General features: G+C 42.1%; 1 protein-coding gene and 1 long non-coding RNA gene across 5 annotated transcripts in view; one reads left to right on the top strand and one right to left on the bottom strand.

Moving 5' to 3' along the window:
* The window catches only part of kcnma1a (potassium large conductance calcium-activated channel, subfamily M, alpha member 1a), a 194,588-nt gene that overhangs the window by 167,444 nt on the left and 12,858 nt on the right, over nt 1-14,286 (top strand). For 2 of the 4 annotated variants that reach the window (XM_061837674.1, XM_061837675.1), the window contains 6 exons: nt 1,383-1,506; nt 3,273-3,497; nt 3,778-3,970; nt 9,046-9,159; nt 11,680-11,763; nt 13,731-13,861. In XM_061837674.1, the coding sequence (XP_061693658.1) occupies nt 1,383-1,506; nt 3,273-3,497; nt 3,778-3,970; nt 9,046-9,159; nt 11,680-11,763; nt 13,731-13,861 (871 nt within the window). The remainder of the gene's footprint in view (nt 1-1,382; nt 1,507-3,272; nt 3,498-3,777; nt 3,971-9,045; nt 9,160-11,679; nt 11,764-13,730; nt 13,862-14,286) is intronic. The other 2 variants (XM_061837676.1, XM_061837673.1) reach the window with 1 other exon arrangement.
* Nucleotides 8,578-11,537, bottom strand: LOC133510020 (uncharacterized). Its single transcript, XR_009797495.1, has 3 exons — nt 11,423-11,537; nt 10,162-10,243; nt 8,578-9,114 (listed from the first exon to the last, which is right to left on the bottom strand). It is a non-coding gene; the product is annotated as an uncharacterized LOC133510020 (long non-coding RNA).

Raw genomic sequence — 14,286 nt, forward strand, 5'->3', positions numbered from 1 at the left:
TAAAGTACTGACTTTTGACAGCATGATACAACAACATTGTTGCCCCCCCCCCAACCGCTAGTGTTACGACAGGAAGTGCCAATAAAGTATTGATAAAGAAGGCAAGAAACACACGAGATGTCAAGAATGGCAAGAAGCCGAGAAAGTTAAGAAAATGGCTTCCATACACCATCGTGAGTCAAATGTATTTAATGTTTATTTAATGTTAATATTTTTGGGTGTCTAGATTCCAAACTCTGGAATGGAATACTGTAATTGCTCGAAAATAATGCACAAATTTTTCCAAAAATATTTTCAAAACGTTAATAGAGCGCATTATATTTAGGCATGGATGAAAAATAAAAAAATACAATCACATTGTATAGTCGTATACAGGTACATAGAGTGGTAAAAAAAACAAAACGTATACATTTAGATATGATATTCGATGTCTTATGTTACACATATTTATTATTGTAATGTGCGCCCCCAACCTGAACTCTATAACCTCCTCGGGGAGCCTGCGTTTTACGATCGTTAGCGTAGCATGTTTGTTGCTACTGCACCAATGATCAGAAACGACTGCCCGTGAGTTTGCTTTAAAGTAAACTTGTACAAAAAATGTCGACTCCAACGGCTAGTTGTGCGGCTGCTTTTAAAAGAAATGTGTCATCACTCGTGCCGATGGTGCTGCCAACCCGGAAGTAGCGCCGTGGTCCGAAACAACGATAGCTCGCCTCGATGGCTTCAGGTGGGTATCACAACAACGTGAGCTCAAACTACGTAGTACAAGCGTCATGGGCAAATAATAAAAAAAAAAACAACAACAACAAAAAACAGGAGAGCGTACACAATTGAAATGCTCGCTTTTAAAAATATCTGCCCATTGTCAATTAAAAAAAATGTTTATTTTGGCGGTTCTACGTAGTTTGAGCTCACGTTTTGATACGCACCTGACGCCATAGTGAAAGCTTCTACAGACAAATTGGTGGTGCACATTGTACATTGGCAGAAGGGTTTTCCTGTTTTTTTTTTTTTTTTTTTTAGGTGAACTTTTATACTTCAGGACGCATTGTACTTGAGAAAAATTACAGTAATTGGGTGTACATTATTTCCGTTGGGAGATATTGCTTTGGTTTCCGTACGATACAGTCATACTTTCTGGAACAACTGAGGTTCCACTGTTACAGGATGAGAAGTGGCAAAAAAAATAAACACATTCCCCAATCTCCACTCCAGTGCCATTAGTGTTAGAACAGACATGGCAAATTGTGCAGGTAACACTCGCTGTCCTCCAATGTTGTTGCTTCATAAAAGCGTCAGTGTGAATGCTTCAGTATCCGCATTCGCACAATAGAGTGCTCTTGCATGATTCTATTGTCGATGTTGTTGTTTTTCAGTAGACACGACCCTCTTCTAATACCCGGTAATGAACAAATCGAAAACATGGACATGAATGTGAAGAGGTATGACTCCACCGGAATGTTTCACTGGTGCCCATCAAAAGACATCGAAAAAGTCATCCTGGTAAGTAAAGCTCAGTTTTACGCTGTAAAAACATCTAAAAAAAAAAAATAAAAGCCCCGCACATTCTACACAAAATAGTAAAGAAACGAAAAGTAAGTATAGTCGGGACTGGAGTTTCCTCTCACACTTGTGAAGTCTTCCAGTCTCACTAATATCTATTGACATTTCTTTCTCTGCCTCTCTGCTTCAAGGTGAGTTTATGGCTTTCTTTATATATCTCCACATGGGTTTAAAGAACAATGTTGCAGTCGTCCGTGCATGCGTTTGCTGCGATGTCTCAGCAACCGTGCAGTTTGCAAGCGTTTAGGTGTACCCATCAATAATTTGTGTCATTAGAAAGTCGTGCCAATGATCTATACAATAAATACAATAGTCTACGGATTATTTGCAGCATTTGCCACACATTCACCAGTGTATATTTTTTCGGCCTGCTTTGGTATGATTGTTGCCCATTTACAAAAATAAACTGCAGCCCAATTTTGAAAAAATACAAAATTAAAAACAACTGCAAAACGGTTACTGATTATTGAAAAAAATAAAAAAAATTCCAACTTCCTCTCGAATACCTTAACTATTCGACCTGCGCGTCATCCACTTAAGTAAACGGGTTCTGGCCTGCTTAATACTTTGTTTAACTTAATCTAAGTCATTTCCATGTCGTTGTTTTATATCTTGTACATTTTTCAAGCAGATGCATCTATCACACGCGATGGCGCGGAAACGCAAGTAGTCAACAATTAATGCCGCCTCCATCTGCACTGCATTATTGATCGGATCCAAACAAAGCGGACACATGCATAGAACGCAAAAGTGGGATTCTCTGTCAGACATTAATTAGGCTGCCACCCTCCACACTTATACTGTAAATAAATTGGCTCATTACTTCAAATAAATGCCTCATCCTGTCTGGAGTCGAGTAAATAAATGCCATGATAATTACATTAGTAGCAATACAGTAAATGATTAAAAAGATTACTTGGACCACTGCTATCTCAAACATTGTTGGTCCTTCGAGAAAAGCACTGTAATTTCCGGCCTACAAGCCGCAGCTTTTTTCCACACGCTTTCAACCCAATGGTTTGTGCGGCGATGTGGCGCTAACGTTAGCGCGGCGATTTGGCGTTAGCGTTAGTGCACCTGGTCACAAGCCTCCGTACACAGAGTTTAACGCTAGCGGCGCACTAATGCTAGCGCAGCGCTAACGCTAGAGCCGCGGTAACACTAACGTCGCATCACTACATAAACCTTTAAGGTTAGCTAGCGCAGCGCTAGCGTAAAACTCTTTCTGTGTAACGAGGCTTATAACCAGGTATGCTCTGTAGGCTGGGAATTACGGTAATTCCAGTTTTTACTTATTTCAGTAATGCCCGAAAATTTGAAGGCACATTTCTCCTTGTACCGCAGAGAGGGGAAAAGCTTAGATCACGTGGCTGATATTACTTGCATGATCAGTATCAGTTACAGTTTCTTAACTGATTTATTTCTCATTATTTCAGATTTTTTTTCATTAAAAGTACTTTTTAACAGGACCTCCCTTCAAATATGCCCAAATTGCCTAAAGTCTTACAAACTGCATTCATCAGCAACTGACCTGAGTCAGTTGCTCTTGGTCATCAAGGAAAATTTGACTTTTGTGTATAAGTAATTGTGATGTTAAATTACCATTCACCCCCCCCCCCCCCCCCATTCACAGCACATATGTCTGGTAGTTCATCCGCTCATTGTTTTTTCTGTGCTCTTTCCCCCTCCCCCTCTTGTGTCTGCAGACCCGGAGTGAAGCCTCCATGACGGTCCTGAGCGGCCATGTGGTGGTCTGTATATTTGGGGATGTCACGTCCGCTTTAGTGGGGCTGCGAAACCTGGTGATGCCTTTAAGAGCCAGCAATTTCCATTATCATGAACTCAAGCCCATTGTTTTTGTGGGCTCGCTGGACTATCTGCGGCGAGAGTGGGAGACGCTACACAACTTCCCCAAGGTCTCCATCTTGCCTGTGAGTGTACGCCACCATCTTCGAGGGACGAGTAGCCTTTTCATGCTACATCCACAGTAGTTTCATTCAATGATTGTTTCTGTGATGAGATCCAGAACACTAGGTATGAATGTGCATGCAGTCTGGTCTTCAGTGCATTCCTTCAGTCTAGGCCTCCAAAGCGCACCTACATCAATCCAACATCTTCATTTTAATCCGTGTTAACTAGTTCACCACAGCTGCTGCTCACTTGTTCACTTTGTTTCTCTTTCTCTCTCTCGCTCCCCGCCTCACCCCGAAGGGGACGCCATTAAGTCGGGCAGATTTAAGGGCTGTCAACATCAACCTCTGCGACATGTGCGTAATACTGTCAGCCAATCAGAACAATATCGAAGATGCTTCGCTACAAGATAAAGAATGCATCTTGGCATCGCTCAACATCAAGTCTATGCAGTTTGATGACAGCATCGGAGTCTTGCAGGCTAATTCCCAAGGTAAGGAGCCTCCTCTAAGTCTCTGGGTGTACTGGTGCCCAAAGGGGACAGGGTTGTGGGAAGCTCAAGATTTTTTTAAAAGGAAAGAAGTGAGGGGATGAAAGATGATGGTCAAGATAACAATATTTAAAGGCACGATAAGAACCACCCGACCAAAACACAATCAGAAATGATACGAACAGTAAATAAAAGTGTACTTAAAAGCCAAACTTCGAGAGCACCACAACCCAACCGAGATGTTGGTCATTCAAATTAGCTCAGATGTAAAATTGTGTCGATGTCATGCAGTTGCTAAGCACAATGCTTTTTCGCGGCTCGCCGCCGGAGCTCACTCGGGGTCCACCGCCAGAGCTTGCGAGCAGCCTCCCCGCGTATATCCTGTCCAAAGAACCATCTTAAAATTCTACATTATTTACAGCCACAGGTTCAAATCTGTATGGAAGTATTCCTCCGTCTTCCGATCAACCAATACTGCTATTTCTTCATCAGATGAGGATAAATCTGAGATATCAGCACTGGGCATAATTGTGTCCCATTGTAATCAGGCCTTTGGTGCGGCACGTAATACGTCACATCCGCGCACGTAGGTCATCTGACTCGCCAAAATGGTAGCGCCCCTGGAAATTCGTAATTGTCGATAAAAATCTTCTCAAAACAACATTAAATGAGAGAGGATTAACATCACATTTTCAAGATACAGTACATATTACATGACCTATTGGATACATTGTTAATCTAAACCACTGGAATTTCCCTTTAAACGAATTCTTGAGTGGCGTTACTAAAGATGCTTTTGAAAATTGTTTACACAGCATGAATTTCTAATCATTCCAATCTCGTTTCCTGGTGATTACAAGCTGCTGAACCTCCCCGCTAATACTATTTAATGATATCAACATGGCGGTGTCATTTTTGATGTTGTTGTTCCCCGTGTCTGGAACAGATTGTAGATGTTCGCTGACAAACGCGCGATCTGGTCCTCCCATCAGGGCTCATCAACATTACAAATCACCGGGCAGCGGGACTCAGCTGCCGCTCATTAGTCACGACCAGTGACTAGACTAATCTAAACAGTGACGACTTCCTGAATGGACGGCACAGGCGCAGACACAAGCTTGGTTGATGGCGTCCACACGCGTATCCACAGCGCCCCAAACCACGGTTTATGATTAGCTTGGAAGACGACGTGGCTCAAGATTGGAAATATTTAGTGCTACTGTTGTGAGTGCAAATCAAAGCAGAAGGGGTTTTAGTACCGAGCACTTGCACGTGTTTTAGGAGAATGCCTTGAGTGAGTGATGGGCTGTCGATGGCCGTGCAGCTGAACAACAATAAGAAGAAGTAAATCAGCAAGGGGGTGGCTCAAGGGAGCACTATTCACAGGAAACCACCCCAATATGGAAAACCCACTTGCCGTCTTCTCTTAGGGTCGATGGATGGAGCTCATTGTCATCAATAATTGGGTCTTATATCAAACACTCATTTCAGTGAAAAATACTTCACTTTAGAGAACACTACCGCGGTGCACTCCTGCATACATCAGGATATACACACATACCCAGACACTTGTGTTGTATCATAGTAACGCTTTGGGGGGTTCCTTCCTCCGAGCGACGCTCCCATTGACACGCCGTCTGTGGAATTGCAAACAAGAAGGTGCAAATGAATAAGTAAACAAGCACTTTCCTGGGGGAGAGCTTCTCACGGCGGCTGTAGCCTGTAGTCAACCGCAGAGCATCGCCGTGCCCGGGGGGCTACAGGGATGAGGGGTGGGGGCTACGTAACCCAGATCCCACTTGACTGTGATAACGTGCTGCCGAACACTTGAAGGCTGCGCCAGCCTCCGGGAGATGTTGTGTGCATTCAAAACGCAATCGCTACATGGACAGGCAGGCCGGTAGATACTGGAGCTATATCAGACTTATATTTTTTATGGCTTCTATTCTTCACGTTGCGAAGTTGCATGCTCCCATGTAAGATTGCTTTCTTGTTACTGGTCTGTTTCAAAGTTTAAGATTTTACAGGAATGAGATTGAGACCAACGGCAAACATCTAACGATTTACTTGATTGGGGAATGCCTTGAAATATAAGCGACCCGAGATACAACCTGTCATTGGGGTGATTTTCCCCTCCGCCACTAACTTGTAAGCGCAAAGTTGAGATATGAACACTGTGTGGTGACTAGGAACTCAACTTGCTTTACAATGGACCTGTCCAATGGCGATCCTAAGCTCCGCCCCCAGAGCCATGTCCCACAAGCATACAAAATGGCGATTGAACACAACATGTTTTAAGTTGATTCTCTATCGCGTATTCCAGATATTGCGTTATGTTTTTTGCCAAATGCGTCAGACTTGTCCAAGAGAGTTCTACAGAGAGGTCTCAACTATTTCACGCAAGGATATGTACACAGAATTAGGATTTTGGACGGAGCAAGACTCAATGTCAGAGTTACAGCTAAACATTGGCGATCGATGCAAAAAAGTTCAACACCTCACAAACTTCATATTGAATTCCAACAGGATAAAATAGTGGAATCATACTGCGCATGTAAAGCAGGGTGAGTACTTTTTACCTGGAAAGCTCACGAGCTATATCATTGTAGTTTTTATAAGTGAGTGGATGTAATCATTTGACTTTGCTCGTAATGGAACCCAGTGCTTTGTCTTAAAAGTCCGATGCGATACAAATACACCCTTGTGTTTGTTGATATTGTCCACATTTAGTTGTACGTGGGGTCTTCCGTGAGCCTTAATCCATCGTAGACACTTCGTCAACTGTGTTTTAGGCTTTGGAAAATTAATCGGGCCCCTTGTAACCTAGCATGATATCTTTCATCAGAATTCCACGTTCCCCAAGTGCATATGAGCACCATTCGTAACATTACCTTTTCCAAGCGCACGCTGCTGACAACCAGCATTGCTTGTGGGACAATACGGCGGGGGGGTCAAGCCAGGGGTTAAGACAATGCGGCTATTTGATTGGCTATTTTTATACAAGTGATTGACAAGTCGGAAAAGTCCATTAGTAACACTGTGGAAAACAGTGGAGAATTTCTTCAAAAATGAGGTTTCAAGCTGTTTAATGCCACTCCCAGTTGAAGTTTACTGTCATTGAAGTCATAGAATTCGCTCTAGTCACCTAGTTTAATGGTATTGCTAACAAATAATTGCAGCGATGTGTAAAGACAGTCGTGTCAATATTCCACTCTGCTGCATTCTGTTTGAAAAGCCATGATATTTTGTTGCCTTCGTGGAACTTTAGTGCCTCTGTCAATGCGTTGTGTGTGATATTCTGTATGACAGATATTGCACAGAAAAGCAAACTTTGCCATTCCAGCTCGTTTGTTGAAGAAGCTTCTAACAGCTTTTAAGAGCAGCAGCATCAGGCTTCATGTGGTCTTTTTCCCCTCACTGACAATGACTCTCTGCGGAACTGAACGGAGCGCCAGCTGCAGCGACTTCAAAACGATGGGAGCGCTTTTGATAAAAAAGAAAAAAAAAGTTGACTCTGGGAAAGTGGTAATATCCTACTTTTGTCCTCAATGGACAAGAAGTCAACATGATGACTTGGAGTGTCAATCCGAGTGAAATAATTGGAATAACAAGATTAATGATAGGATATACTGTACCAACGACTGTGTGTGTTTTTTCTTTCTGTGTAATTTAAGCGGGTCATTAACTGTCTTGACATGAAAGACACACGCAGTGGTAAAACGGTGACCTGAATGTGTTGTATAGTTCCCGGCTGGTGACATTTTGATGCAGTCAGCACTAAATGATGGCTGTCAAAACACAGTTCTACATTATGCATCTTGCAGTGTCAATTTAAGCTGTTTACTTGTCACTTTAAAGAAACGCAAAAATGTGAAGTCATGCAGATTCACGCTGCTGTCAGTTGTCGTTGCAATCCCCGCCGTCTCCCATAAAAGCTTCTCCGGTATCCACTTTGCCAACTTTTATTGTTACAAAATGAGGGACATGTAAAATTGATGCCGGACCGCTGATGGAGGGCCGTGAATGCTAAAGACGTTCTCGCTGACCCCTAAAAGCACCATCTCCATACTGCTGCACTTTTTTAGGCTGCTGTCATCTCCCACCGCTTCCTCCTTGTCATTGTCGCTACATTTGAAAGCTGCCAAACAGCTTCGTGCTGACTTAGCTGACATGCACTATATGTAATGCTATCAATACACTCATCCATGTTTTATGATACCGCTCCACGGTTCCTCTACCTTGGAACCTTCAAATTTGACGTAATGCTAGTTGACTTTTATGCTATGCTAATTTCAAAACATTTTTTTTCCTACAGAAAGTAATATAAAACTAATTCATGTTTACCATAAAGCCGTTTTTTTTAACGATTTGTTTTTACGATTTGTTTGTTAATGAAATATATTTGATATGCTTATTATTACTACAACTACTCATATTATATACTGTGCAGCCTGGCTTTTTGTCATGTCAAAGTAAATTTCATTTCCAGGTCTTTGGTTATCATTGTCACGTCCCATCGGAAACGAGAGTAGGACCCAAATGCAGGAACTCTGAAGACGCAATGTAGTTCAAGAAGAGACACGTTTATTATATGCAGAGGTAGGGGATCGAGCAGGCAGTCCGGTGCAGCAGCGGTAGTTCGGACGTCGGGCGAAGAGAGCAGATGAGCGGACAGGCAGGAGTCGGTACACGGGAGAACAATCAACGCAGGCAGAAGTATCGAAGGAGTCAGGCTTACGGGGTTGGTCGGAGAACGGACGAAGGTCGGTACACACAGGTTCAATCAGGGATGCCGGAGCACACGAATGGGACATGAAGATCATACGAACTGGCCCCGGCCAGTTGTCATCGCGGTCATATAAATCCATAGCATAAACAGGCTGCATGAGGCGCAGGTGTGCACCTTCCAATCAGCGCACCTGCGCGGACACCCGCACAGCTCATGCTGAAGCGGCAGGATCATGACAATCATATAACGTATAATATTGTGGCATCACTTTTGTTACCGGTACCCTTAACTGTTTAAACTTTGGGACGTCTGACTTAATTCTTCACTCACCTTTTCCAACCATGCGCAGGTTTCACGCCTCCTGGAATGGACAGGTCATCTCCAGACAGCAGTCCAGTACATGGCTTCGTGCGTCAGGCTTCCGTCACCACCGGATCCAACATCCCCATCATCACAGAATTAGGTAAACCTCACTTTGAATGCAAATGCCAACGCAATAGCTGTCCAACAAAAAGCTTGAAAGTCGCAAATTGTGACTTTTTTTTTCTTCCTTTTATCTGGAACACGACAAATATGTGTTTTGGATAAAAATGAAAGCATGAACATTTGGAGTTGCACGTTTTTCATTGGACAGGGACAATGTAAAAGTGATTAGCAAACATTGGATGTCATGTTCTTTGTGAACCACTGGATGCTATAAACGTAAAAATATATCAAACAAGAAATGTCTCTTCACGTGAAAACTAAATGCAGTTCAGTTTTCCTACGTAAATTCCATAACGTCAATACTTTTGTCGACTAATACTATATATTATCGTGTTAAGTGGCCTGAAAAGTAAAATGTTTGCACTTTCTTACGTAGCTAGACCTTCCATTTCCTGTTCTACTGTCAACATTGCATTTGGACTCCTTGCCCCTTATATGGTAGCGAATGTAAGATTTCATTCTGCTACAAAAAGTAGCAACCCAGTCAAGATTAATTGGAATTTTAGTTCACTTCTCTGTTGCGGTTTGCTTTGCCTGACGCTATTGTGCGCACGTGTCAATTTGTTAACTCTTGCATTCCTAATTTAACAGTACAGACCAACTCTACCGTGAACGATTCAGACACATTTGTATCAAGGACAGCCACCACATTCTTTGCAATTCGTTCGCTAATGCACAAGAACAACTCGGGCTGACTCGGGGGGGAGGGAGGAGAGGGGGTAGGTAAGAGCGAAAAGGGGCTGAAAACTGCCTTGGTTGCAAAATGGGTCCATTTATTAATAACAATGGCAGTGGCTGTACTCCCACTGGTGCTGGGGACTCATGAAACTTTCAGATCTCCGGGGGGTCTTGGGAAGCACCAGAGACTCCCTGGTCTGTCTCCCCTGACCCAATTAGGGAGCAATGGAGCATGAGAGCGAGCTAAGAGAAGGCCAGCAAGAAAAAGGACCATGTTACACTTAGCCGGGCCGGCCATTACCTGTAGAGAGGTTCTCCCGTTTGACTGCACACGTGATCGCCAGAGCGCCGTTCTATCCGTGTCAGCATCGCCCACACCCGCGCTTGGCGCAGGAAATAAAGGAGGTAAAGCAACAGACTTTAATTAGAACACTTCACTGGAAAAGAAACTTTATCAGGTACACCTGCAAAGGGGAATGAGGTCCAGTTACAGATGTGAGATGAAAAAATAAACCCAGGGCAATAATAACATGTTGGTTACGTAAAACATTTTAAAACATATGTAATTCATTATATCAAGAGTTCAAAGTAAAGTGACATTCATACATGATGTCAAATATTTTGATGAGGTAACAAATGTACAGAGCATTGTTCAGGGATGAGAATGACCAGTTTGGAAAAACACTGAAAATGTCTTCCTTGGGGGGGTGGGGGGGGGGGCTCTAAGGCAATTTTTTTTTTATAAAACACACTGTTAAATGGTGACATCTGGTTACTTCTAACAGTGTAAATACAGGGCAGTCATAAAATTTTGATAACTTAAAATATGAGTCCAAACAACCAAAATAATTTTGCCAAACGTCGGGCAAAAATCTAGACTGGGTGAAATTTATATCAAATAGGCTACTGCACTTAAAAGTTATACTTCATAAATAAGTACACAAGGAATATATATATATATATATATATATATATATATCCCACGTCAAGCCATACCCCCCCCTAAAAAAATATTCTCAACGAATCTACACGTTTCACAACAATGACATTTTCAGCTGAAAAAACTCGGAATTCCGCGAATCCGTGGAAAATTCTCATCCCTGATCGTTCAATAGGTATGTTTGTTTTGTGTGTTCTTATAATTTTACTTTGTGTTTTATTTTAAAGCCTTTAAACATTAAATCTAAGGTCCAGACAGCACGCTTTCTGTAGAAAATGCCATATCGTAGTCAGCAGGAATGATGTTGCAATATGTCCTTTTTTGTGTTACAGTATATGGAAAATGTAGTCTGTGAAAATGTCATTTGACTGGTGACCAGGCCAGGGTGTACGCCATTTTGTACCCAACAAAGGCTGGGATAAGCTCCAGCTCACCTGTCACCCTAATGAGGACAGTCACAATGGAAAATGGGTAGATGGACAAATTGCACAATTGTGTTTCGACCAGGGATGTCATGCATATTTTTTATTGTGGGCTGCAGTCTAGTTATGGTTGCCCTCATTTATCATTGTAAGGTTTCTTCCAAAAATCACGTCACTTTTGTTAAACAATCTAAACATACCGTAATGATTAAGCTGCCTGCTTTGAACCATTCGCAGACTCGGTCGGGCCTTGTTTAGCCGTTTCACCGCCTTGGTGCAATGTCAGTGTTGTGGCGCAGCCCCACAACAGTTTTTCAATCCGAGCCGCGTCGGCCGGCCATTAACGAGCCGACTGGTGGCGTCAGAGACAGCGAGACGCCTTTAATGTGGCCTTGTGAAAAGTGGATCAATAACCAACGCCGTCTCTCCCTTCTCTGCACTGCCTCGTCACCATTAGATAAGCCGGGCAAACCGCTGCCGTCGCTTTCGCTCAGTCAGGAAAAAAAAAGCGGGACCAACATACAAATGATAACAGAGTTGGGTAAGATGAGCCTTTGTCCTCCGCGAGCCGTCTGCCCGTCGGTCCGTCCCCTCGCTCCGCCGCCCCGCTCCTCATCAGCTTGTCTTGATGTATCTGGCTGCAATCAAGGCCCACGCTGCTCCCATGGCTTCACTTTGAACACATTCTTATTCTTCCTTCTCGTTGAAATTGACTGTCTTGTTTGGCGCCCTTTCTTTTTAATGATTTTTTTTGCTGTTGTTGCTGCTTTTGTTTTTTTGTTTTTTTTATCCCGCCCTCCAGTTGCGTTTGCAGAGCATCGCAAAGGCCTTTGATCATGTTCACTGTGTCCTTGTGGCTGCTTTCACAGCAACACCTCCTATCCCTCCTCCTCCTCAATACGCAAACACACACGCATCCCAGTTCACGTCTTTGGCCCGGGCCTGTTTGCATCAGCCTCTTGTCTCTTTGAGTGACATCCTCAGCACTCCGGGAGCCTGCAAAGAAATCTTTTTTTTTTTTTCAAAATAAAAACCAAACTAAGGCTCCAGCCATCTTCTTAGGCTCTTGTGTGATGCTTGATTTTAGACTCTCCACTCCTCATTGCACGCCTACACCGCTGTACTGGGGAGAAACCTGAGAAATTGTTGACTTCAATTATTGTTATTGTTGTTGTTAAAAGTGTGATGATAGTTTGACATTTATTTTCAGGGCTCAGGTAAAAATGTGAGGAGCGATGATGTGACAAACATCTTATCAGCTCAAGAAAACAAGCATGACTTTAAGTGTGCATGGATGTTTGGTCATTTTACTGTAAAGGCCATTGTTGAAGTCAGTTTTTCAACCATTGTTTTAGAAAAAAATATTTTATTCTATCCTTAAAACAAGTTACGGTTTTACTGACGCAAAGCAAAAATATTCCTCACATTGGACTTCTACAATGGTTGTGACACAGAGCGAATTATGTTACTCATTGAGCTTTTTTAAAAAAAATAATTTAGAGTTCGGCAAAGTGTGTGACTTGCATCTTGCATGACATATCGAGCATTAAGATTTTTGAAATGTTTCACCATTCACATTAACAAAGACAAAGTTCGAGCTACAGTGGAAATTACACATGGGAATATATATATATATATTATTTATTTTTTTTATCTTTTTATTTTTTTGGGTGGTGGCATAAATTCCAAACCTACAACAAACAACCTAAAATGTATTTCAGGCATTTACCCACTTAGGACACTCATTAAGGTAAGAGACCAGGGCTGGATGTCACACTTTTTACTCATATATTTCTTGGAATCAGTACATCAAACAAAATATGTACCAGATGAACGGCCGAAGTCTCAGATATATGCAGTATTTTGTATTCATGCCATTATTATATTTTGCTGCAGTTATAAGCAATTTAATACAGCGCCTGTCCATGTGGCAGACTTTGGGAAATGCTGGTTCTCATTTGGTCTAAAATGGCTGTTTTACCTTTCTTAAATTGAAAAGTCAACATTAAACTGAATTACAAAAAAGAAACCAAACTGCCAGTTTTAAGTAATCTAAAAAATTAACCCGATGCCTTTCTCTCTCTCTAATAAGTCGGGCTGTGCAATCTCAGCTCACAGTTTGCAAAAAAAGGAAGAAAACGAGTACTATTTTTAGTTGCAATGTGGCATCAAACTCTGGTCTCCCCTGGATTAACATTACGTAGGATTCATTTTGAGCCCACAAAATTATTGTTGAATTTTTTCTAAAAAAAAATTATTAAACTGAAAAGAGATTTTCAGTCACATTTCAAATTCTTTCATTGAATTTTATTGTAACTTACACATTATTATATAGTAATTGCTTTGTGTGTTGATTGGCTGGGAGCTATCACATGATTCGACTTCAAGCGAAACATGTGGTGTCCATTTTAATTGTTTGAGTCCCCGCATTATAAAAGGCTGCATAAAACAATCAAAGTTATTTTTTGGCGTGCGCCCACTAACTGTGCTGCTTTTGCGTCCTCCCAGTGAACGACTCGAACGTTCAGTTCCTGGACCAAGATGACGACGACGACCCCGACACGGAACTGTACCTCACGCAGCCCTTCGCCTGTGGCACCGCCTTCGCCGTCAGTGTCCTCGACTCCCTGATGAGCGCCGTGAGTCCGAACCCCGCCCCCAAACACACACGGTTGCGATGGTTCAATACCGCCTGCCCCAAAATTTTTCTTATTCTTCCTTCTCGTTGAAGTTAACTGTCTTGTTTGGCGCCCCTTTTTTTTAATGATTTTTTTTTTTGCTCTTGTTACTGTTTTGTTTGTTTTTTTTATCCCACCCTTATATTTAAAATGTTTACAGATTTTTTTCTGCACAGACCATGTCCCCCCCATTACGTCATAGATATTTTTGTGGAGCATATTTATCTACCAGTACTTGTCTGTTGTGGAAATCCCCACTTTTTAATGGAAGTCTGTGGTTTATAGTGATCGTTGTTTTTTTGTTTTTTTTTATACTTATTTAGTATATAAATGGTGGTTTGAGTACTTGCTAAACAAAAGCCACAGTTGTCACTACTTTTTTGAGC

This window comes from Syngnathoides biaculeatus, chromosome 12 (assembly GCF_019802595.1).
Source record: "Syngnathoides biaculeatus isolate LvHL_M chromosome 12, ASM1980259v1, whole genome shotgun sequence".
Classification (NCBI taxonomy): Eukaryota; Metazoa; Chordata; class Actinopteri; order Syngnathiformes; family Syngnathidae; genus Syngnathoides; species Syngnathoides biaculeatus.